Genomic DNA, 26521 nt, shown 5'->3' with positions numbered 1-26521 from the left:
AGACTGAAGAAAATGGCGTCAGCTGCATCTTTTATACCCCTGGCGCACTGACGTCAGGGAAGAGGCGATAGCAACCAATGTCGGACCTAGACTTTGGAATTCTGGCCGACCGAGGGTAGCCTACCAGCAGGATAACCCAAGAGTAATGACTGCAACAGTGAAACATGATGAACATCAGCCAGTGCTGGATCATGACTCTGCCCTCTAACAAATCATAATGAGAAATACCTCACTCACAAACCCAATGTGGAACAGGCCCAAACTGCAGACGTGGTTGATGTAAAAATTACACAAACCAAACAACTGGGAGACAGCATAAGAGTGACAAGAAAAAAAAAAGTGATAAGGGATCTTACACCAACAAAATTCTGAGAAGACATCGCTCCCTCAACTGAGAGGGACATTCACAGCTATGACTGAGACTTTCATGCATCTCTAGAGATCCTACAGCCTCAAACCATGCCCCTTCTTGGCTACTGTGGGACAAAGATAATTAATTTTGGTTATTTCACCCCTAAATTCTACATTCAGTGTGCACTCAAGTCATTCAGTAATCTCTCTCTTTGGAAAATGTATTAGCCGCTGTGATCCCCCCCCCCCCCACTACACTGATGAAATGAGCAGCAGGAGGGGAGACTGCATTTTCAAGTGAAAAAGATGTTACTGTTCAGTGTGTTCCATTTCTGAAGGTCTTGACTGGAGATCATCTCAATGTAGAGAGCTAGAAGGATAGGACTAACCACCTTATTCACCACTCTCTAGGATCCAATGTCAATCACCTCTTCCTTACGTGACAAGTGGGCGGTGCAGTGGTTAACACTGGCAAAAGTCTGTCAAAGGCCTTTGAAGCAAGCAGTTTTGCCTTGTGCTCCAAATGATGTGATGTGGAGTTCCCTCTTCCAAGAAGATCCACAATATTTGCATTGTGTTGAAGCACAGGTGTGCTCGCTAGGACTCAAATGAAGCATCTGTCAAGACAAACTGGATAAAGACTTTGGAGGGCGGGTGAGAATAGCCACAGAAAGTGTGCTGTAAATCATTCAGCACTGCAAAGCACAGCAGCAAGTGTCTGATAGAGCAAGTCTATGAGCAGAGTCCTAGCTCACAGTCCAATGCAATACTCACATCCAAAGGCAAGCATAAAGCACAAGGAAGAACATGGCAGATTAAAGTCAGAAGGTACAGCAGAAGTTTCACATCCTGAACCCTGGGTTGCATCTTCAAACAGCTGGCCATGACCATCTCAATTTGCAACAGTAAGTAGCCCTGACTGCACAAATCCACTCAAAGGATTTCATTCGAATTAGTAAAAGATAACATTTTGTCCAATTTATGATCATTCTAAGGATACAGAAAAATAATTTCTTCCAATTTATGGTCACTCCTAAGGAATACAACAGAATCTCTCAAAGAAAAACAGTCTCCAAACAGTCCACACACTTGACAACTAGCAGCAGTCCTGGTATGAAAAAAGATTCAGACCTTACTCTTGGCAAAGTTCTGACCATGAATGACAACACACCAGCTAAGACACTGCTTAGGAAATTCAGAACAGTTTGTAATGTTAAGGGCCAACCACCCATAATGAAGAGGTGTCTCCTGCTTGGACTACAAACACTGATTTACCAAAAGTCATCCACATCCAGTGACACTATTCAAGTATCTTGAAGGCGCAACTGCATGCTGACCTGTAAAATGAGCATCAAAACCTGAATGCAGCGAATGTTGTGGATTAAGAAACTGAAGTCTACAGTGAGGAGAAAGTTGTCCCCTTTACAACTAGGAAGAGTTGACAGTAGAAACCCTGTTTCTTCACCAATGGGATAGCCTGTACAGCACCTATTAACATGCAGGATTCAGGCCTGTTCCAAATACTCTGTTGTTAACACCTGAGTAGACCAGCAAAGTATTTTCTGTGGGAAGACAGGCAAACTTAGGTACACGATCAAAAATGAGTAAATTTACAACCATCTTGTCCTCTAAGATAGCGCTTCAAGTTAAAACAAACTAAGGAAAACCACCGCCATAGACAGTTCTAGAATGGAGTCAAAGCTACTGAGGAGTAACCTTCTGGAAGAGGCAGGGCCATGTGACACCTGATGGGCATTCTCAGACTGACATGATGCGTCTTCCTCTCCTGGGGTTGGCCATGGCTAGAAGAATAAATGGAGGTAGCAGGACAGGAATCACAAGACTCAACACTAAGACGATGATCTTGCTTTCATCTTTAGGTAATCATTAACCAGTGCTGATTCAGATGGCAGAAAAGCACTTCTCTCAAAAAAGGGGTATCCTAAACTTTGGTTTCTGAATTGCTCCTTGGTCACTGCTTTCAATCAGACACAAACCAAAGCCTTATCCTACACAAAGTATCAGCACAATCAAAGTTACAATGGAATACATGGTATATAAAACCATGGACATCAGGGTATCAACTCAAGTCTTTAAGCCAGGTCTCTCAAAATTTATTATACTTACCCAGTACTTAGAACACCTGCTCAAAGTTCTAAATCATTATCCATCAACAAGGACACAGAACTCTGTGGTTTAAAAAAAGATCACAAAGGAATGAGCTATGAGACACCTAGTCAGCTGGTCTGCCCACTCTGATGACAACTTCTAAAAGATACTTGCCCTTCTGTGGACTAATGGAGAATAGTCATGGTGGCTGCAGTACTCTTTGATACCCCGAATGACAGACTCCAGGGCAGGATAAAGTACAGTTGTGCATTCTTACCATAAATGTACATGTTCAAGTATATTCACTGTTGCAGTCATCACACTCTGGGTATCTGCCTGCAGGTAGCCCTCAGTCAGCCCGAATACCAGAGTCTTGGGATTTCTGCATCAGATGCTGTCGCCTCTTCCATGACATCAGGTAGGCAGGGGTATAAAACAGGCAGCCAATGCCATTACATCAGTTTTTCTTGCAACAGATGTCAGAAGCCCCCAAAATAGGAAGCAATTACATGGCGTGGAACACCTCCAGTAAAAAGTAAATACCATCTGCCATAAGATATGGGCAAAAAAGAGGATAGGCAGAAAGTACAGAAAAGTCAGAAGGCTGGAGGGAGGCAGGTACCTCTTGAATTGCTTTCATATCCATGAGAGCGGAAATTTGCCTTTGTGCCTCTGCCCATTGATTTTGTGGCAGGTTTGGCATGTCTCTCATTTTTGGAAGGGTGCGAAAGTGGAACCTGTAGCCCCTGTCTATAATATCCAGAAATCCATTTGTCCTGTGTAACAATGTGCCAGTTTTTTGAAAATAAGGCCAGTTTTCTGCCCAAAGGTGCTGCCATTATATCTTTATTTGGCAGGCATAGGGGAAAGTCATTGTATCTGTTTTCTAAATGACTGTGGTCTATCTTCTCCACCTCTGGGGGCTGGTGTTTGCCACTGTCTAGCTCTGTAAGATGCTTGAGGTTGTCCTCTACCCCTTGGGCGTCTGTATCTGCCCCTTTGGGGTCTGTCCGTGGCTGGAAAGGACCAATTTTTTGAAGGCCAGTTTCTGCTGAAGTGTGGAGGCTGCACCTGCAAGAAATCTTTAACTGTTTGCATAGATTTCGCTTTTTCCTCTGTTTTCTTTAGTACCTCCTCAGCTGTAACACCGAACAATACATCTTTTTGTAGTGGTGCATCTAATAACTTTGCTTTGAGATGATTTGGTAAGGTTTGCTCTTTGAGCCAAGCATGTCTACGTATGACAGACCCCGTGACAGCAGCTCTGCATGAGGCCTTTAAAGCATCAAACCCATACTGCAAGGTATGTTTCCCCACTTGTTCTGCTCCATGCAACAAATCCTGCAACTCTTTCAAGTCTGGTTGTTCTGTTTGTGTCATTTTGCCTTTCAGCTGATAGCAAGAACTGTTGGTATTTTAACATATGAAATTGACAGTTTAATGCCCTCATGGTTAAAGTGGCTGAAGTATACACCTTTTTCCCCCACCTTTCTAATGCTCTAGAATCTCTCTCTGAAGGCAAAGGGGTTTTAGCAGTAGAGGCCTTAATCCCCTTGGGACCCTGGGAAATTGTTTCTGGGTCAGCAGTATGGCTTTTATAAAGGAACTGGTGAGAATCAGGAACCCGGTAATATCTGTCTGGTTTAACAGGGGCTGGAGGTAATGAGTCTGGATTAAGACTGGCTTCTGCGTACACATCATCCAAAATGTCTAAGACAGGAGGAATAACCAGGGGCCTATGCTGGGGAAGTAGTAGAAATTCCCTGAGCCTTTTCTTGGAATCTGAGTAATCTTGGCCTTCCCAGTGGAAGTGCTCTCTCAATGTATGCAGGGTTTCCCCAAAAGAGTAGTCCTCAGGGGGGGGGGAGACCGAGGGAATAGACTCCTCAGCATCAGTCTTCAAATGGGGAATAGGTGTAATCCTGGTCCACAGAATGGTTTGAAGTAATAGAAGCCTGGTCTGAGGAAGGGTAGTCTTCCTCCAACCTGGGTCTTTTGTCTGAGGGGGGTTGAGAACCCCTGATGAGAGTAATCAAATCCTCAGTCATTTTAAGCATCTGTTTTTTAGGCATAGGGCCTTGAGAGGGGGTCTGAGGACCTTGTTTTTTAATTTTCATTGCAGCTTTAGACTTAGTGAATGATTTAATAGAGGAGGTGGTAGGCCTGAAAACGCCTTCAGAAATGGCAGGCCTCGCTGAAATTTCAGTTTCCCCGCCAAGAGTGGCGTCGGTATCTGCAGTGAGAATGGAGACAGAGGATCCTGCGGCCTCGGGTATTGAAGTCACCGGTAAAATAGCTTCATCGGTAGTCAGGGGCTGCGTAGGCGCCTCACTGAGAACCGGTAGTCGGCCTAAGCGTGATGTCAGTACTCGGTGCAGGCCTCGGATGTCTATCCTTATCCTTGCGTCTTTTGCCTAAAACTGGCATCGGTGCATCCGACGACATGATATAATTACATTTTTTGCCAAAATAATGAAGGGCGAACTCCGCCCGGCGCTTAATAGTGCGCTTGTTAAACCTAGCACAAAAACGGCAGGCCGAGACGTCGTGGTCTGGCCCTAAGCAAGGGATACAGTAAGAGTGAAAATCCTTGTGCGGTATTTGCTTCCCACAAGAAATGCAATTATTAACTTTGTCTGACATCGGTCTGAGGCAAGAAAAGTTTCCCCAACGGGGTACTTAGCTTTAAAGAAGACTTCGGCTGAAATACTGTTCGTAAATCTCAGGAGCTGGCCGACCGGCACTTGCCAACTGCTTCTGCTACCGCGTGGCAAGAAAGACTGGGGAAAATGGCGTCGGCTGCCTCTTTTATACCCCTGCCGCACTGACGTCAGGGAAGAAGCGACAACAACTGACGCCGGACCAAGACTTTGGAATTCGGCCGACCGAGGACCCGCCTGACGGCAGGATAACCCAAGTGTGATGACTGCAGCTGTATGCACAATGAACATCCAGGACTGCAACACTGAATACACTTGAACATCTACATTTACGGTAAGTGTACACAACTGTACTATGTTCTTCGTGTTTCACTGCTGCAGTCATCACACCTGGGTAGATTCCCAAAGCTGAGAAAGGGTGGAGGCAGTCAAGAAGTATTAGGGCTGGCTAGCAGGCCATGTAAGACTGCTGTAGCAAATCCAGCTCTGGATTTAGAAAAGATAGGCAAGTGGTAATGCTTGGTGAAGGTGTGTACTGAACTGCAGGTTGCAGCTTCCAGGATGTCCCTGGTAGGGACTACCCTGATAACTGCTGTAGAGGTTGAAGTAGCCCTAGTGGAATGGGTTCTGATCCCCTGTGGGGTAGGTTTTTCCATGGTGTTTGTAGCAGAAATGGATGCAGTGTGCTATCCATTTGGAGATGGCCTGCTTTGAAATGCCCTTGCCCTCTGCTCCTGTAGCAAAGCTGACTACCAGCTCGTCAGACTTTCTGAAAGGTTTAGTCCTGTCAAGATAGAACCTAAGCTGCCTATGAACGTCCAAGGAGTGCAGGATCCTTTCTCCTTTATTCTGAGGATTAGGGAAAAGGTAAATGGATGGATTGGTTTAAAGCCACATTGGATACCACCTTGGACATAAATGATGTGTTAGTCCTAAGGGAAACCCTGTCCGCATGGAAGATAATGAGAAGTTATGTACTTACCATAACGTTCCATGTTAGTTGTCTTCTTCTCGCCTTCTTTCTTGCTGGATGGGTTCGGAGCCGAACCTCGGCTCCGACTCGGCCTATTACTAAAGCTCGAGAGCTATTTTTACCGGCTCGAGGCTATCCTATGTCCCATAATGCTAGGCGTGATATACCCAGATCTCGTTTGATAGCTAACACTATGGACATGCATGTTACCACCATGGCAGAGAATATATATATAGCTACATGTATACATCTAGGTATACAAAAACTCTTATAAGAGTTACCAAGAAAAGGAAAGAGGTAGCTAAGGAGATAACTCTCATGATAACACACCTCAGAAGATACTCTCGGTCTTGCCAGGCTAGGGGGATGGAGGGTGGGACGCAGGAAAGAAGGTGAGAAGAAGACAACTAACATGGAACGTTATGGTAAGTACATAACTTCTCAATGTTAAGTTGTCAATCTCGCCTTCATTCTTGCTGGATGGGACAGCGTCCCTAGCACCTTAGTCCTGGGTGGCTCAATGGAACAAACTCTTGAGTACAGTTGAACCAAAATCAGCCCTACTTCTAGAGGTCATGTCCAGCTTGTAATGAGAAATGAAGGTATGAGGAGAGGCCCATGTGGCCGCTGCACAAATGGAATCCATTGGCAATCTTGCCTGAAAGGCTACTGAAGAAGCTAATGCTCTGGTTGAATGAGCTCTGGGCTTAACAGGGAGCTCTTTATGCCTCAATTGGTAAATTAACATGATAACAGAGGTCAACCACCTGGACAAGGTTACTTTGGAAACTGACAGGCCTTGTTTCCCTTCCGCGTAAGACAGGAAGAGCTGTTCTGATTTCCTCGTCTGCTTGGTTCTATCCAGGTAGAAGCGTAATTGACGGTGAACGTCTAGACAATGTAACTTCCGTTCAGATCTATTGGTATAAAGTGGGAAGAAACCAGGAAGATTGATGGTCTGATTCAGATTTTTTTCAGAGAGTACTTTGGGTAAAAAGGACGGATTAGTCCTAAGTGACACTCTATCTTTGTGAAAAACAAGGTAAGGAGGGCGAACACAAAGGGCTTGAAATTCTGATACCCTTCTGGCTGAAGTGATGGCTACTAAAAACAGTTTTTTCCAAGAGAGCAACTCTAATGAACAGGAAGCCGCAGGTTCAAAGGGAGGGAGAATTACAGACAACAGCACCAAATTTAGGTCCCATGGTGAGGGAGGATCTTTTACCGGGGGTCTAAGTAAGAGGATTCCTTTTAGAAAGGCTTTACAAAGTTTGTGTGACATAATGCTGGTCTCTGACAATCCAACGTGAAAATTCGCAATGGCTGCCAACTGAACTCTGATGGTGGCTGAAGAAGATCCCATTTGAAAAAGTTCTGCCAAAAACTATGGACAGGGGCTGTAAAAGGGTCAACTTGTTTCTCCCCTGCCCAAAAAGAGAAACGCTTCCATTTGCTAGCATACGTCTTTCTGGTAGTAGACTTGTGCAAAGCGAGGATGATGTCACGAACTGAATGAGAGATTGAGGGAAGCCTGGCTAGGGTTGGAAGTGGAGCAACCAAGCTGTGAGGTTGAGAGATTTGAGAGACTGATGTAGCCCGCCCGACTGATGTGTCAGATCATCTGGCGCTGGGTCCAGATGCCAGGGTTGATCTAGTAGATGACGTTGCAGGAACAGAAACCAAATTTGTCGAGGCCAGTAAGGGGCAACAAGGATCATTCTGGATCTCAAAACAGTTGCTTTCTGGATTAGTTGAGTAATTAAGGGAAAGGGGGGAAAAGCATACAGAAGACCCCGGGGGCCAATCGTGGACTAGAGCTTCTCTGGGGGGAAGACCTGGGAGAGGGAAGAGGGTGAAGAAGTCTGGGCACTTGCTGTTTTGAGGGGTTGCAAAAGGATCGCAGCAAGGTTGACCCCACCTCCTGAAGATTTTTTCCACTACTAGCTGGTTGAGAGACCACTCGTGGGGCATGAGAATGGCTCTGCTCAGCCTGTCTGCTATGACGTTGGACTTCCCGGGGATATGCGTTGCTACCAGAAACCGTTGAGAAGAGATCGCCCACTGCCACAGTCTGAGTGCTTCTCGACATAGGGGGGTAGGAACTGGTTCTGCCCTGCTTGTTGATGTACCACACTACAGACATATTGTCCGTCTGAATTGCAATAGTCCCGGTGGGCAGAGAGTCTTGAAGGGCCTGCAACGCTAAAAGTACCGCTCTCATTTCCAAGACATTTATGTGCAGGTGGCTTTCGAAAGGCTGCCATGTGCCCTGGACTGTCCTGCCCTGAAAATGCTCCCCCACCCGATCAGGGAGGCATCCGTTGTCACAGTAGCCACAGGAGGAAGAAGGACAAAGGGTCTGCCCTGAAGAACCTGAGGGGAGACCATCCACCAAGAAAGGTGTCTTTTGCACGACTGAGTGATTAGAATGCTGTGTGACATTGGAAGCTGTTGAAAGGACCACTGGGAAAACAGCATCCATTGCAGGATCCGCATGTGAAAACGAGCTAGGGGGAGTAATGTGATAGCTGCTGCCATGAGACCTAGGGTTTTTAGTACGAATCTGGCCTGGGCTCTGCTCTCTTGTAGTAGGATTAGAACATGACCTCGAATGTCTGAAATCCTTTGTGCAGGCAGTTTTGCGGACAGTTCCACAGTGTTTAAAACGGCGCCTATGAAGGTAATAGACTGACAAGGCAGACTTTTCGGAGTTTATAGAAATACCTAGCTTATTGCAAATTTGGAGGGTATAATCTCTGGAATGGGAGTAGTTGACGCTTGGTGGTGGCAGTAAGAAGCCAGTCGTCTAAGTATGGAAACACCTGGAATCCTTTTAGTCTCAGGTGAGCCGCAACCACTGCCATGCATTTGGTAAACACCCTGGGGGCTGTGGTGAGGCCAAAGGGCAGGGCTCTGAATTGGTAGTGACTGGCTCTCAGCCGGAAGCGGAGAAATCTCCTGGAGCGCCTGTTCATTTTGATATGATAGTACGCATGATGAAGGTCTATACAGCACATCCAATTGTCCTGACCCAGGAAGGGTAGACTGGATTGAAGCGTGACCATCCGGAATTTCGTTCTTTGAACAGACTTGTTCAGCCTGCTGAGATCCAAAATAGGTCTCCAGTTCCCTGTCTTTTTTGGTACCAAAAAGAACTTGGAAAAGACTGGATCCTTGCTGGTCTGCTGGGACTGGCTGGATGGCAATTTTTTCTAGCAGCTTTGAAATTTCTAGTGCTACTTGATCCCTCAGACCGGGTGGAACATCTGGAAGGGGCCCTTTTGGCGTATGAATAAAGGGAATTTTGTAACCCTCGGATATGATCGACCGTACCCAATTGTCTTGCGTGAGGGAATGCCAGGCTTCTGGGTACAGTGATAGTCTTCCCCAGACTGCCTCCAAAGGTGGACAGTCGGGCAGCTCCTCAGGGGTGCTGGAAGGGTTTGTCAGAGAAGGATTCTCTGCTACCCTGATTCTGCGAACCCCCCCCTGCCCCATCGGGCGGCATCTATTATTGTTCCCTCCTCTGCCTCTGGAGGGAAGCTCACCACATGCATCAGGCAGTACTCCCTGAGGTTTGCGGAACCACATTTTCCCACCTTTCTGACCCTTAGAGTATGGTCTAGAAGGGGTAGAAAAACGGACTCCTACGGCAGAGAGAGTCTTGCCTTCCTGCTCACACCTGGTCAATGTATCCTTCACTTGAGGTCCAAACAAGGCAGAACCATCAAAGGGGGGGTGTTAGTGAAGGACGCCTTGAAGGGGTCAGCAAAATTGAAAAGCCACATCCAGGCGTGTCTCCTTAGAGCAACGCCCGTGCCTGCAGCCCTACTCGCTCCATCAGCTGCATAGGAAATGAGCCGCATGGAGGAGTTGACAATAGAGTTTAGGGTCCCCAGCTGGGAGTTGATCTTTTCCTGTGACCCCACAGCTGATGGGTCCTGTAAGGTATCACCCAGTTCCTTGAGAAGGTCTCTCTGGAGACGGGTGAAATGGCACAAATAATTCAGCGACCGCATAGCAAAGGTCGCAGAGGAAAACATCCACTTGCCATACCTGTCCATAGTCCTAGATTCCTTATTAGGAGGATGGACAGGTACTGAAGGGTCAGCCAACTCTTTTAGTGGCCGCCGCCACCACGGCATCAACAGGGACGCCCTTAGTTAGAAATTGCTTGTCAGAAGGGGCTGTAATAAATTTTGTAGGCCTCCGGGGAGTTGGTTCCATAGTATCCGGAGCCGTCCACGCCTTTCGAGCCACCACATCCATGAGCGGGTCGAAAGGCGGAGACACCCAGGAGGTGGAAGGGCGAGAACCAAACGCATCCAGGTACACCGACTTGTCCTCAGAAGGGTTAAGGGCAGACCAGTTTCCCCTCTGCTTAAGAATCTCCACGATGTCAGAAAATGAGACATCCTCAGAGGGGGACCTTGGGGACCCTTCTGAGTCATCCAAGTCAGTGTCCGATGTGACTGACTCAGGGGAGTCTACATGCTTCCTCTTGCATTTTCTCTTTCGAGGGGGCTCCCCTGAAGGATCAGGGGAGGCCTCGTAAGAGAAGGAGGATACACCCAATGGGGCTACCTGTAGCGTCGGTTCTCAACGCTCAGGATCGGAAGAGCAGGTAGAGACTGAAGCAGGCACCATAGAGGGAGGAGCCGAAGGAGCCGACCGTGGAGCAGGCACTGGGGCCAGCACACTCCTCATGACCTCAAAGGCACCCCTATCAGGCAGGGAAGGGGGCCCCCACTTCGAAGAGACAAGGACTCCTCCCGGCACCGAGAGGGATGGCTCTGAGGCCGATGTCGGGGCCGAACTCACCTGCGCCGAAGCTCCGAGAGGGAGAACGAGGTCGGACAAGGGTCCGATGCCACTCGCCCCCTCGGAGCCGACAAGAGAGTCCCGGCACCCGGATCCTTCCAAGGATGGAACCAAGGAAGAGATCGGAGCCGACGAGGGAGCCGAAAGGAGTGGTATCGGCTCCAACTTTCCGATGGTCCCGACCCCTACGATCTCCGGCTCCGAACTCACAGGAAGAGTTGGAGGAGGAATCGAAGAGGGAGTATTGAAAGCCACTGCCTGATGAGGAGGGCTATGCAACATTTAGGCCAGTGCCTGCGCCTTAAGTAGTCTGCTAACCACCCTCTCGAGGTCATGGTCCGACAGCCTGGAAGACCGAGATGAATGGGACCTGTGACTTCGCTCCGATAACAAAGGGAGACTTCAGAGCCGAATGGACAGATTCCAGGGAAGGAGACCTGGAACGCTTATTGCTCGAAGACGTCTCAGACAGCAGAGTTGGAGCAGACTGAGGCCTCGAATCATCGGTTCCGGCCGGAACCGATGCAGTGGTAGTAGTAGTACTGCTCGGTGATGGCTCCGAACATGGAGCTGACAGTTTGGCGGGCTTGGAAGGTTTACCCGACAAAGGCTTAGCCGGGGAACCTTCAGGCTTTAACAAGCCTCTCAAAATAAGTTTGTTTCTGCGTTCCTGCAGGACTCTTGGACTGAACGCATGGCAGACAGAACAAGAGTCCTGCAGGTGCAGAGGGCCCAAGCAATATACACAGGAAGTGTGACCATCTGTCAGAGACATCTTCTGACAGCACGAGTCACACTTCTTGAAGCCCGAGACCTTGGTGTCTTTCGACATCCTGAAACAAGGATGATGGGCAGAAAAAGACAACTCTGGGAGGTCTAGTCACAATCAGCCAAACACAAACACAAAAAGGTTGTAACAGACCAAGAAATAAACAAAAAAAACCCCCACACTTATTAATACAATTTAACTAGGCACACACATACATCTACAGACAAAAAAGTATGGAAGAGGTTTGGCCAAGGGCCTATTAGGTGAGGGGAAAAACTATCAAAAACTACCTAAGAGGGAATCCTAAACAGGGATCTAAATGGTAGTAACTATAAAACACTATCGTTAAGATTTTAACCCAAAAAGCTGACTAAATACAAGAAAAATATTAAGATAACCTGGAGCCGGCAAAAAGACGCAACCTCATAGTTGAAGCGGCAAACGAGATCTGGGTATATCACGCCTAGCATTATGGGACATAGGATAGCCTCGAGCCGGTAAAAATAGCTCTCGAGCTTTAGTAATAGGCAGAGTCGGAGCCAAGGTTCGGCTCCAAACCCATCCAGCAAGAATGAAGGTGAGATTGACAACTTAACATTGAAGGCTAGAAGTAAGGCTGTTTTCCAAAAAAGGAATTTTAACTCTGCTGTAGCAGCAGGCTCAAAGGGGGGAAGCGTGAGCTTCTCTAGAACAAAGTTAAGGCCCAAGGCTGGAGTGGGAACTCTTCTAGGGGGTCTTAAATTGTGAGCTCCTCACAGGAACTGTTTGACCAGAGGGTGAGAGAAAAGGGTTGGCTCAGTACTGTAATGAGCTGAGATGGCAGAGGCACAAATCTTAATTGAAGAGAAGGCTAAGCCTTTGTGGAGCAGTTCTGCTAAATAATCTAGGATTAGAGGTAAGGTGGGCATGGTTGTGATCTTTCCCTGAGACTGGCTCCAAGAGCAGTATATTTTCCACTTTTCTGAATAGGATTTCCTAGTACTAGGCCTCCTGGCCTCAAGGATGACATCCAGTACCTGTTTCCTGAGGGATGCTGGTGATGTATTCAGGGAATGAGCCAGGCTGCTGGGTTCAGGGTTTGCAGCTGAGGATGCAAAATCTGGCCATCCTGCTGGGAAGGCAGGGAAGGGGTCTAGATGCAGATCCCAGGGTGGCACTGCTGTCAGACTGCGTAAAAGTGGTTACCAGTGCTGGCATGGCCAGTGTGATGCAATCAGTATTGTCCTTGGCCTGCCTGTTTGATCTTGAGTAGTACTTTTGAGAAGAGGGGCAGAGGGGAAAAGGCATAGACTGACAGATTTTTCCATGTAAGGATAGGGCATCCACTTTCCATGCTTGGCTGGGCAGAGTTCTGGTGAAAAATTTGCTCAATAGATGGTTCTGGTGGGAAGCAAAGAGGTCCACCTCTGGTGTCCCCCACCTGTGGATTAGAAGCTTGAATGAGTTGGGTTGCAATTTCCACTCGTGTGGGTCCATTCGATTTCTATGGACATCTCCAAGAATGCATGGATCATACAATCCCAAATAAATCCAAGTCCTTCTCCACCAAAGGCAAGCTTCCTGTCTGGTGGACCTCGGCCATTAACAAATTGTATAACAAAAGAAGGAAGCTACTGCAGGGCAAAATCCCATAAAGGGAAGACATCTCTGATCAACATTAGCAGAAAACTACGTTCTCTCATAAAAACATCCAAGGCCAACTTTGAGAGAAAAATCGCTAAGGACACTAAAGATAACCACAAAGCCTTCTTCAGCTATGTTAGAAACCTGGGCGGAAACCCTCAGATATGCTCAGAGTTAGTTCACAACAACAAAAAATACACTGAACCCACAGATATTGCTAACATTCTGGCTGACAGGTTCAGTGCAAATTTCTCCCCTCCCTCACCCCAAAAGAAGAAATACTTATCCCAGCTGAATGTAATCTCCCTGTCATCTCAGATGTCCAAGTGAGAACCGCCCTCAACAAAGCTAAAAACACAGCATCAATGGGACCTGACGGTATCCTGGGTTGCGTGCTACGTGAACTCCAAGAGGAGCTAAACCTGCACATAAAAATACTATTTAACCTTAGCCTTACTACAGGATATGTACCTGAACACTTGCGTACAGCAACAGTGGTCCCACTCCACAAAGGGGTACCTCTACAGACCCTGGAAACTACGCCCCATAAGCTTAACCAGCCTGGTCTGCAAAGCTATGGAAAGAATCATTATGGAACTCATAAACAGAGACATAGGGGACCTACAGACACTTGACCCCACCCAGTTCGGCTTTGTAAAGGGCAGATCCTGCCTTTTGAACCTGGTTGACTTTTTCGAAACAGTCACTAGAGCCATTGATGAGGGCAAAGCAGTCCATACAGCCTACCTGGACTTGGCTAAGGCCTTGACACAATACCCCACTCAGGCATCATAGATAAGCTCAACAGCTTAAACGTAAACCCTTATGTCACTAGATGGGTTGCAAACTGGCTAAAGGACAGAACCCATAAAGTTAAAATCACTGGAGCAATGTCAGACTCAAAGCCAGTCACAAGTGGTGCCCCACAGGGATCTGTCCTGGGACCCCTCTTGTTCGGCATTTATTTCTCAGATGTTAAAGCAAACATGGGAGGGCTGTGGCTGACAAAGTTCGCAGATGACTGCAAACTAGGCGCCATAGTCAATACACCAGCAGACACATACATCCTACAAAAAGGCCTCACAGAAACGGACAACTGGTGCCGGAGTCACGGCCTTAAACTAAATGCCAAAAAATGTATAGTCATCCCCTTTGGGAAAAACAAAGTACCCACAAATTATCACACAGACAGCAATCCACTGAGTACGGAAAAAGTAATCAGAGACCTAGGGACCCAAGTCGACAGCGACCTCTCATTTGACACCCACGTTGCCAAAGTGGTTAGAAAAACATTCTACCTTGCACACCTCATTATGAAGGGATTCACATCCAGATCCAAGGATGTCATTGTACCCCTATACTCCTCCCTCATCAAACCCATGATTGAGTACAATGCCCCATTTGGTATGTACCTCACCCGGCATTTGCAACAGCTGGAGAGACCACAAAAGTACCTCACCAAGAGGATCAAGGGTCTCCAACATATGTCTTATTCTGCCAGACTAAAGAAACTTCAGCTCTATTCAGTAGCATACCGCCTGCTCAGAGGTGATCTCTGCCTGACGTACAAGGCCATGTCCAACCAGGATCTGATGGACATGCTCCATCTCAAAAAATCCAAATCCATCAGGACCACGAGAGCTAAAGACTTAAACCTCGGCACAAGTATGAATAGGACATGCTGGAGGGATAGATTCATAACCCAGAAGCTTCCCATGCTTTGGAACAAGATCCCAGTTCATGTTAGGCAGAGCCCCTCACTGACTCTCTTCAAGAGAAATCTTGATGAGTGGATGGGAGATCGTAAGTTTACCCCAGGGGTCACATCTGTGTCACTGCTAGACAGGGGCACAGTAAACTAATTCTATTATATAAGGGGACCTTCATTGTGTCACTACTAGACAGAGGCACAGTATTCTAAATTTATTCTGCACATTTTTGTACCATTTCATGGGGTGGCAAAAGCCACATCACTATGGCTAGGCTTACAAATGCTCCAGGGCAGATAGCCTAGTACTAAACTATGAAACTATGCTTAAGTCTGCCAGTGAATTTAGTTGGCCTGGCAGGAATTGAGCTGGCAGGTGCACTTGATTGCTCAAGGCTGTGTTCCACAGAGCCATGGCTAACCTGCAGAGTGGGTAGGAATGAGTTCCCACCTGCTTATGTACATCACTGTGTTGCTGTCTGTCTTTATCAAGAGTTGTCCTGGAAAGATAAGGTATTTGAAGGCTGCCAGTGCATTCTGTACAGCTAACATTTCTTTTTGATTGATATGCAGGTGCATTTACCTTGGGCTCCATTTGCCTTGAATGCATTTGTCTGCCATGTGAGACCCCCATGCATAGTCCGATGCATCTGTTGTCAGGGTTTGGGCGGCGGGGGGGTTGAGTGAAAGGGAGGCCCTTGTTGTGGTAGCAGGCCTCTGCTCACCAAAGGAACTCTGTCCTTAGGCAAAGAATGATAGGAATCACTGTTTCCAGGTCCTGAGAATATTGACAAAAGAGACTTTTTAAGGTACCATTGAAGTTTCCTTATATGCAGTCTTGCATACTGAATTAGGAAAATGCAAGAAGCCATGAACCCTAGGACTTGCAGTATTTTTCTTTCAGATAGCTGGGTTTGGGTGGCCAGTAGTTTGAAATAGTTTGTCAAATAAACCTGTTTTTCTGGAGTGAGGAATGCCATCTTGTATTCAAGCTTGCTCCCAGGAATACAATTTTTTCGCTGGGTACCAGATGTGATTTATTTTCGTTGATGGTATACCCCAGAGAAGTTAGGAGTCTCTTTATAAATGTCATGTGTTGAAGTAGCAATTCCTTACTTTCCGCCTGAATCAGGCAATCGTCCAAGTACGGGAAAATTTGAAATTTTCTCTGCCTGCAGTAGGCATTTTGTGAATACCCAGGGCACAGTAGATAAGCCAAAGGGAAGTGCAGAGAACTGGTAGTGGATACAGCCTGCCCTGAAATGTAGATATTTCCTGCAAGATTCCCTTATGAGGATGTGCAGATAAGCTTCTTTTAAGTCTAGGGTGACCAGCCAGGAGTCCTTAGCTAGCATAGGAAGCAGCTGTTGTAGAGTAAGCATTTTGAATTTTGGTACCACCAGGAAGGTGTTGAGAATTGACAGATCCAGGATAGGGTGCCAACAGTTTTCTTTTCAGGGCACCAGAAACAGTCTGGAGTAGAAACCCTGTCCCCTTTGCTCTGTTGGAACAGGTTGAATAGCCCTGATAATGAGAAGAGAAAGTACTTGCTTTTCGGCCTCTGCCCACTGGTTTGGGGGGAGGTCTGGCAATCCACTTGGGATTGGCAGTGAGTGGAAGTAGAATCTGTATCCCTGGGTACAATGTTCAAGACCCATCTGTCTTTGGTAATGTATTCCCAGTTTTTTGCATGCAGGGTGAGTTTTCCTCCTAGGGGTGCAAGTACTTGGGCACGGCTGGGGAGGATGAAGGACAAGTCACTGTAAACTTTTTCCATAAGAGGGTGGTTTACCACTCCCTGTTTTTGAGGTGGGAGCACTCCATTATTTAGATTCAGGCATACCCTGAGACTGTAATCTTGATGGTCTGCTGCCCCTGGATTTGGACTGAGAAGGTCTGGGAGGGACTGGAAAGGACCAGTTTTTTTGAAGGCCAATGCCTACTGAATCTAGGTGGCTGTACCTGCAGGAAATCTTTAACACTTTGCAGAGATTTAGCTTTTTCCTCCATCTAAGAAGTTCTGCTTCAGTGCCAAACAAACACTCTTGGTTTAATTGAGCATCTAGTAATTTTGTATAGACATGATCTGGCAAGATTTGTTCCTTCAGCCAAGCATGCCTTCTAAGAACAGACCCAGTGACAGCAGCCGTGCAAGATGCTTCTAAGGCATTAAAAACACACTGCAAAGTATGTTTTCCAACTTGGTTTGCAGAATGCATTAACTCTTGTAAATCTTTATGTTCTGCACAATCAGGAATCCACATAATTTTTTAATTAGTTCCATAATATGCTGCTGGTACTTCAACATGTGTAACTGGCAATTTAAAGCCTTGATGGCAAGACTTGCAGAGAGATATACCTTCTTCCCCCATCTGTCTAACGCCCTAGAATCCCTGTCCGAAGGGGTAGGATTTTTGGCTGTAGTAGCTTTAATACCTTTAGGTCCCTGGGAAATGGTGTCTGGATCTGCAGTGGGATTTTTAAATAGAAATTTGAGAGAGTCAGGTATTATTTAGTACCTGTCAGGCTTTCTAGGAGCTGGTGGCAAAGTATCAGGGGTAAGACTGGATTCCATGAAGACATCATCTACAATTTCCAGAGCAGGGGAGGGATAGCAAGAGGCCTCTGCTGAGGCAAGTTTAAAAATTCCGAGTCTCTTTTTGGACTGTGGGTAGTCCTGGCACTTCCAGCGGAAATGCTCTCTGAAGGTATGCAGGGTTTCACCGAAAGAAAACTCCTCTGGGGGGCAGAGGGAATGGAATCCTCTGCATCTAAACCCTCATAGGTAGATAAAGGTATGTCCTGGTAATCTGAGGGGTCAGAGTCATCGGACTCGTGATCTGTAGAATCAGAAGGAAAACCAATTCTTTGTCCTTTACAAGGGGAAGGCTGGCTTCCCCTAATTAAAGTAATATGGTCTTCAGCCATTCTATGCATTTGTTTCTGTGGCATGGGAGCTTGAGAATGCGCTTTGGTAGCCGGTTTCCTAGGCGTAGTACGAATTCTGGGCCTCAGAAATTCGGTAGTTTTAGTCATAAAGTAGTTGTATTAATACGAACATCGGAAGGTCTGAATACACCCTCAGAAGCCGGTGCCTGCACAGCAGCTCTGGACCCATCCAAGGTGGAGGCATCCACAGGTTCCATAGTTGAAGAAGCATCTCGCGGCATACCAGACTCCGAATGGGTCTCTGTAGAGGCCTGCGAATCTGTAGAAGTGGGTATCAGGAGCTGCAGAAGCTCCTCACTGAGTACCGGTGGACTGGCAACTAGCTTACCGGAAGAGTCGACAGTTCTGGACCTATGCGGTCTGTCTCTGTCTTCTCCTTACTTTATTCAGAAAATTGATGGTTGGATGGCTTATCGAAGCCATTTTGGGATACGGAGAACGAGAGTGAAAGAATTTAGCGACAAAGATAGCCTGACGAAGAATAGTTTGGTTGTTGAACAGGGCACAATACCGACAGCGAAGAACATCGTGGTCTGGGCCTAAACAGGTGACACAGTAAGAATGAAAATCTCTGTGAGGTATTTGCTTTCCACAGGCAAGACAATTGTTAACTTTTTCTGACATCGGTTAAAACAAGAAAAAAGGATCCTCAACGGGGTACTTAGCTTTAGAAGACTTCAGGTTTGAAGCTCGAAAAACAAAAATTTCAGGTAGCGGCCAACCGGCACTTGCTAACTGCTTCTGGCTCTGCTCGACAAGAAAAGCTGATGTAATGGCGTCGGCTGCATGTTTTATACCCCTGACGACCTGACATCATGGAAGAGGTGACAGCATCCGACGCAGAAATCCCAAGACTCTGGTATTCGGGCTGACTGAGGACTACCTGCAGGCAGATAACCCGTGTGATGACTGCAACAGTGAAACACAAAGAGGATATACAGATTCATCAGTCTTCTTCCCAAAAACTTCTGCAGATGCTTCTGTAGGACAGAAACATGAGCCTGAGGCAAATCCAAATTCTACCACAACACAGAGTATTTCAAAGAGAAAACTACTACTGGAAAAGTAAAAGGTGGTGGCGTTACTACACTCTGTCAATTTCTGAGATTCAAAGTTTACTCTATATCATAAAAAAGCCAAAACAATGAAGAAATACTATAAACTGACTAAATATAAGAGTGTAAGACTGTGACAGACTGGATATTAATTACACACTAGCAAAAGACAGCATTAGTGAAGGTCCTGCACTGTCTCCATACTGAATTCCTTAATGGTGTGATCTAACACCCATGCGTGAAGCTCTTACCAAAGCCACCACAACTCATATGATGCAGAAGTCCTAAACCATGAGCCCTGGTTCAGGACAAACAGATCAACCTCTTCCAAATGCAGCCTGCAGTTCAAGTACAGGAAGGGAGCTCCATGTCCTAAGCAGCACTCCCACTCTGTGGATGGATGACTCCAGAGACTGATCCGCAAGATCAGGCTGATCACAATCAGGTTGCAGCCACTTATCTAGAAACCGCGTTGCGCTAGAACCACAGGATACAGTCAACTAGCATGGGAGCCGAGGATACCCCTCCCTCATTCCAATTTTTGTTTGAGGCTGAAGACAAGTTAGGGTGTGAATCCTTGCTAGTCAAAGTTACTTTTACTACATGAAGGGTCCATGGGGCCAAAGATGAACACCAGACCTAACAAACGGAGGGGGGGGGAGGTAAGCCTGGACCTGACCTTTGTATGCCGTCTCCGTGCCAATACTCATCCTTATGCCTTGGGCCACCAGAAAGATATTCATACCCGTCTCACAAACATGCCATCTTGTTGTACTCCATAACATAAAAAAGGTCTCTCTCCCCTTTGGAAAGTACCTTTATCATGATAACTGCCACAATTACACAAAGGGAGGGATTATCCTCCGATGCAAAAGATTTGCCCAGAAGAGTCGACTCCTTGGGTAGTCAGAAGAATTCACAGCAGACTCGTGTCCTGCTGACACACACACACAAAAAAAATATCCACAACCAAGAAACAAACACTAAAATTGTGATTTTTTTTTTTTTTAATTGATGGGTGACAACTTTATACTGTTATAGATATCACTGAACCGTGTACAGTTGAGATATTTATAAAGATGTGAGCAAACAGCAAAAGTAAACTGCAGACAATGGAATATCAATTTAGTTTTTTCAAAATGTTATAATCCAGTGTACACAGAATCACAACTGTAATCTGAATTGTTTAATAAAGTTAAGATCACCCATCTGAATGTACTTTTAATAGCTTTTATCCCAAAATGTGCACTTTCACATCAGATCCATAAAGTAATGTGGCCTTGGAAGCAAATCCAATAAGGACATTTGTTAAAATGCTGTTCCCATATTAATCCAGCAACCAGGATTGTTGGGCTCTTTCACTCTTGGGTCCTCAAATTTAGTAATGTGCATTTTCTGGTAGGTTGGCTTGTACACTGTTGTACTGTCAAATGCCAAAGGTGTGAAAATTATCGGGATGTCTGACGTCAGTTACTCAGATGTAACTAAGAGTTTTGATGCTGGTGCAGGTTTCGTGATGTACTACGCAATCTGGTATCGGTGAACAGGTAAAAATTCTCTTGGTGGATATCAAGATTCATCACAATTATTTCCGAAATGAAACTGTGCATGACAAGGCTCCACGTACTGTTTTTTTTTAATTAGAGATTAATTTGACTGTTTTGGAAGTCAGAAGTCAACACAAGCAATGTTGTGCACAAGTCCCAAGTTTTTTTTTCCTTTACAGTCTATCCCAAAGTTGAATGAAAAGAAAAATTCATTGGAGAGAGCATTGCAAAAAGGAAGAGTTAGTGGGAAAAAAAGGTGCTCTAAAAAGCAGGTACTTTGCACACAGCAAAAAGGATTTCACAGCAGATCCACTCTACGATAATACAGGAGGTAGGCTGTGCGATCTGCAGACGGCTTTACCACCTGGTACTGGTTAATAACTTTTACAGTCTGATCATCAATGCGTAACCATCCATTGAGACCAATCTGGAAGACATCCGTAGTGTAATGGCCACCAGTAGCGCTGTTCCCATGGTGATAAACAACTAAAAATAAGAGGAAATTTTAAGTTAGAAACTTTTTTACACGTTCACCTTAAGTACACATACTAGCTCACGTACTCAACAGAAAAATGCTCCATTTGTATGTTCTCAAAAGCCTCTAAAGCTGTTCTGAGAGAAGCTTAGAGTTTAGTGGGAAAAGTAAACTAAGCAAGTACAGAAGTACCTGAACCATTTTTTTATGTTTACCTGAACCAGTTGTGAACACGGACTGTCTTAATGCTCTCTTTTCCCCGTATCCCAAACACAAATGCCATCTAATGAGGAATGTTTCACCCTCTAAATTGCTACCAGCTTTTCTTTTCTAATCTCTGTTCAATCCCTTACTTTCATGCATCACTCGCAAACTCCCAACATTGTCATAATATCTTGCACCACTCATTAACTTCCTGTCACTATATCATGCACCGCTCGCTAACTCCCTACACTCACTACATCATGCACCACTCGCTAACTCCCTACACTCACTACATCATGCACCGTTCGCTAACTCCCTACACTCACTACATCATGCACCGCTCACTAGCTCCCAAAGCCACATCATGCACCACTCGCTAGCTCCCGTCACATCATGCACCACTTGCTAACTCCCGTCACATCATGCACCGCTTTGCTAACTCCCAATGTCACTACATCATGCACCGCTTGCTAACTCCCTACACTCACTACATCATGCACCACTCGCTAGCTCCCGTCACATCATGCACCACTTGCTAACTCCCAATGTCACTACATCATGCACCACTTGCTAATTCCCAACACTGTCACTACATCTTGCACCACTCGTTAACTCCGTACACTGCCACTACATTGTGCACCGCTTGATAACTTCCAACACTGTCACCACATTGTGCACCACTCGCTAACTCCCAGCAATGTCACTACTTGTCTCTGACCACCTTATCAAGCATCCCATTTCATCTCACTTTTGCTCCACCTCTGACACACACACTGGTTTACCAGTAATAACACTAACTCTCACTCTACACGTGCACGACCACTGCACTATCGCATCATCAGGAAACTCAAACTGCCTGCTTTACTACAGCAGGTGGTACATTAGAACATAAAATGCACCTTTCTATTTGTTAAGGCAGACAGGAGAGATTTTACCAATTATGGCATAGTTTCCTTGGGTTACTCAGTTACTTATTGTTTCTAATATTACTATGTTCAAAGGGAATTACATATCCAAGGATGCTTGCTGTTCTTGTGCTGCACTGTGAGCGGGTGCAATGCATACTGCTCACCAAGATTGCACATTTCTTAGTTTTAAGTTAACTGCTGCTGATGCACTACAATAGTCTACTTACAAGTCCATATACCATTATGTGTGTTGACGCTATGTGGCTCTCTCTTCCTCACCGAATAGTAGCATTCCAAAGCCTCATTATTACCTCACTAGTTTAATGCCTTTGACACTGCAGTACACTGTACATTGAAATTTGCAATTACAACCAAGTGAGGAGTGAAAAAGTACAGTTGTGTACACTTACCATAAATGTAGATGTTCGAGTGTATTCAGTGTTGCAGTCATTACATTTGGGTAATCTGCTGGCAGGTTGCCCTCAGTCTGCCTGAATATCAAAGTCTTGGGTCCTGCGTCAGTTGCTGTCTCCTCTTCGACAACGTCAGGTCGTTAGGGGTATAAAACATCCGACACCATTTTATTCAGTTTTTCTTGCCCCAGATTTCAGATGCCCCCCCAAATGGGGAGCAAATATATATATATATATATATATATATACACACACACACACACACATATATATATATATATATAAATATGTAAATATATATGTAAATGCAATTGTAGTAACAAACTTTACCTTCATCTAAAAGCAAATACACCACAAAGGCTTTAGAATACAGTGAAGGAAAGAGAAGTTCTAGAAAAAAAAGGGGGATGACGGGTGGGTAACCCGGACAGCAACAGTGAATACACTCGAACATCTACATTTATGTTAAGTGTACACAACTGTACTATGTTCTTCGTGTTTCACTGTTGCAGTCATTACATTTGGGTAGAATCCCAAAGCTATGGATGGGAGGCTGGACCTAATAGCATTAGGAGCAGCTATAAGGTCCTGCAGAACTGCAGTGGCAAAGCCTGCCCTGGACTTAGAGAAGAGAGGCAAATCATAATCCTTTGTAAAGGTATGAACAGAGCTCCAAGTAGCAGCTTCTAGAATGTCTTTGGTTGGAACTCCTCTGAGAAAGGCTGCTGAGGTAGATGCAGCCCTGGTGGAATGTGACCTGATTCCCTTGGGCACCAGTTTACCATGATGCAAATAGCAGAAACTAATGCAGTGGCTAATCCACTTTGAAATAGTCTGCTTTGATATAGCCTTCCCCTCTGATCCTGCAGCAAATGCCACCAGTAGTTGCTCAGACTTTCTTAGAGATTTGGTCCTGTTTAAGTAGAAAGTACAGATGTGTACACTTACCATAAATGTAGATGTTCGAGTGTATTCACTGTTGCAGTCATTACATTTGGGTAATCTGCTGGCAGGGTGCCCTCAGTTGGCCTGAATTCCAAAGTCGGGTCCTACGTCGGTTGCGGTCTTCTCTTCCATGACGTCAGGTCGTCAGGGGTATAAAACATGCAGCCGACGCCATTTTCTTCAGTTTTTCTTGCCCCCGATGTCAGGTGCCCCCAAAAAGGTAGCAAAAAAAATATATATATGTATGTATGTACATGCATCAAAATAAACTTTACCTTCATCTACAAGCAAACACACCACATAAGTTGTAGAAGATGGAGAAGGAAAGATAAACTCCAGAATGACAGGGGGATTGCGGGAGGGTAACCTGGACTGCAACAGTGAATACACTTGAAAATTTACATTTATGGTAAGTGTAAACAAGTGTAGTATGTTCTTCGTGTTTCACTGTTGCAGTCATTACATTTGGGTAGAATCCCAAAGCTATGGTTGGGAGACTGGAGCTAAAATGCATTAGGTGTGGCTATAATGTCCTGCAGCACTGCAGTGGCAAAGCCTGCCCTGGACGTAGAGTAGAGAGGCAAATGATAATGCTTTGTAAAGGTGTGAACAGAACTCCAAGTAGCAGCCTCTAGGATGTCTTTGGTTGGTTTCCTCTGAGAAAGGCTGCTGAAGTAGCTGCACCTCTGGTGGAATGAGACCTAATGCCCATGGGCACAGGTTTACCATGGTGTAAGTAGCAGAAACGGATGCAGTGGCTTATCCACTTTGAAACTGCCTGCTTTGAGATAGCCTTTCCTTCTGATCCTGCATTATATGACACTAGTAATTGCTCAGTTTTTCTTAGAGCTTTAGTCCTGCTCAAGTAGAATCTTAGCTGTCTGTGTACGTCCAAGGAATGCAGAATTCTCTCCTCCTTCTCTGCAGATTTGGATAAAAAGTTGGCAGATGAATTGTTTGGTTAAGAGCCACACTGGAAACCACCTTAGGCATAAAAGTAGGATTTGTCCTCAGAGACACCCAGTCTGGGTAAAATATGATAAAAGGCTCTACAGCCATGAGGGTCTGTAGCTCTGAAACTCTTCTTGCTGAAGTAATTGCTAGTAGCAGAGCTGTTTTCCATTATAAGAACTTTATATCAGTGGTAGCAGATGGTTCAAATGGAGGCAGGGTGAGCTTTTCCAACACATAACTGAGGTCCCATGCAGGTAGTGGTGATCTTCTAGGAGGCCTTAAATTTTTGGCTCCTCTAAGATACTGCTTTAGTAAGGGAAGAGAAAAGATTGGTGGCTCTGTATTGCAATGAGCCGAAATGGCAGAGGCATGGATTTTAATTGTTGAGAAAGATAGGCCTTTGTCAAGCATCTCAGTTAAGTATTGTAATATCTGAGGAATATTTGGTTCTGCTGTATCAGTTCCTTGTGCTTGATTCCAAGCACAGAATTCTTCCATTTGTCAGCATAAGATTTTCTTGTACAAGGCCTTCTGGCTTCCAAAATGACATCCATCACAGCTTTACTGAGAGGTGTTGCTTGTATAACTACATGATCAGCCATGATGCCAGGTTTAGTGTCTGTAGTTGATTGTGCAGGATCTGATTGTTTTGCAGGGACAGTAGTTGAGGTCACTGAGGTAAGGTCCAAGCTGAGTACTGAGACAAGTTCCTTAAGACTGGGTACCATTACTGGTGAGGCCAGTCCGGGGCAATTAGTATCATCTTTGGTTTCTCTTGACTGGCTTTTAGGAGGACCTTGGGAAGAACAGGCAGAGGAGGAAAGGCGTAAACTGAAATGTTTCTCCAACTGAAGGATAGGGCATCCACTTTCCATGCTTGTCTGTGATAAGTCCTTGTGCAGAATTTGTCCAGTTGATAATTTTGGGGAGAGGCAAATAGATCTATGTTTGGGCTCCCCCATTTCTGTGTTATCATGCTGAAGACTTGTGGATCCAGTTTCCATTTGTGCGGGTCCATAAGATTTCTGCTTAGGTCGCCTGCCAGAGTATTTTGTTTTCCTGGCAGGAATTGAGCTTGAAGATGTACTTGGTAAGGGAAGGCTGTGTCCCACAGTGCCATGGCTAGTCTGCAAAGGGGGTAGGAATGTGTGCCCCCCTGCTTGTTTATGTACCATATAAGCATGGTGTTGTCCGTCTTTAACAGTAGTTGTCCTGGATGAAGCAAGTCCTTGAAGGCTGTCAGGGTATCCTGAACAGCTAGCATCTCTTTCTGGTTGATATGCAGATGCATTTGTTTTGGGCTCCATATGCCCTGAATGCATCTCCCCGCCAGGTGGGCCCCCCCAAGCATAGTCTGATGCATCTGTAGTTAGGGTTTGGGTGGCAAGGGGTAGAGTGAATGACAGTCCCTTGTTTTGGTGACGTGTCTCTGCCCACCAAAGAAACTCCTGTTGTAGGCAGGGAATGAGAGGAATCATGGTTTCCAGACTGTGTGAATGTTGACTCCATAAACTTTTTAGATACCATTGTAGTTTCTTCATATGCAGTCTTGCATATGGAATTAGTAGAATGCAGGATTCCATGAACCCCAAAGCCTGCAGAATTTGTCTTGCAGATAACTGGGTTTTTGTTAAAATCTGTCTGAAGTAAATAGTCAGTTGCCTTTGTTTGTCTGGCGTAAGGTAAGCCATCTGGGCAGTTGTATTCAAGCTTGCACCCAGGAATGTAATTTTTTGAGACTGTACCAGTTGTGATTTCTTTTCGTTTGTGTACCCTAGGCATGTTAGAAGCCCTTTTACAAATGCCAGACGTTGAAGAATAATGTCCTTGTTTTCTGCTTGAATGAGACAGTCGTCCAGATAAGGATACGTTTGTATGCTTCTTTGTCTGCAAAATGCAATTACTGGTGTCAGGCACTTTGTAAAGACACTGGGCGCAGTAGATAACCCAAAGGGCAGTGCAGAGAACTGGTAATGCATAACACCTGCCTTGAAGCAGAGGTAAATTCTGCACGATTCCCTTATTGGGATATGCAGGTATGCCCTCTTTTAAGTCTA

The 26521-nt window shown here is 45.6% G+C and overlaps 1 protein-coding gene across 2 annotated transcripts in view; it reads right to left on the bottom strand.

Moving 5' to 3' along the window:
* Positions 1-20007: 20007 nt before the first annotated feature.
* The window catches only part of USP10 (ubiquitin specific peptidase 10), an 864697-nt gene continuing 858183 nt past the window's right edge, over positions 20008-26521 (bottom strand). For both annotated transcript variants that reach the window (XM_044082060.1, XM_044082061.1), the window contains one exon: positions 20008-21051. In XM_044082060.1, coding sequence (XP_043937995.1) covers positions 20864-21051 — 188 coding nt within the window. In that variant the 3' untranslated portion in view covers positions 20008-20863. The remainder of the gene's footprint in view (positions 21052-26521) is intronic.

This window comes from Protopterus annectens, chromosome 8.part1 (genome assembly GCF_019279795.1).
Source record: "Protopterus annectens isolate FY-2018-M chromosome 8.part1, PAN1.0, whole genome shotgun sequence".
NCBI lineage: Eukaryota > Metazoa > Chordata > Ceratodontiformes > Protopteridae > Protopterus > Protopterus annectens.
This window is presented reverse-complemented; position numbering and strand designations above follow the sequence as displayed.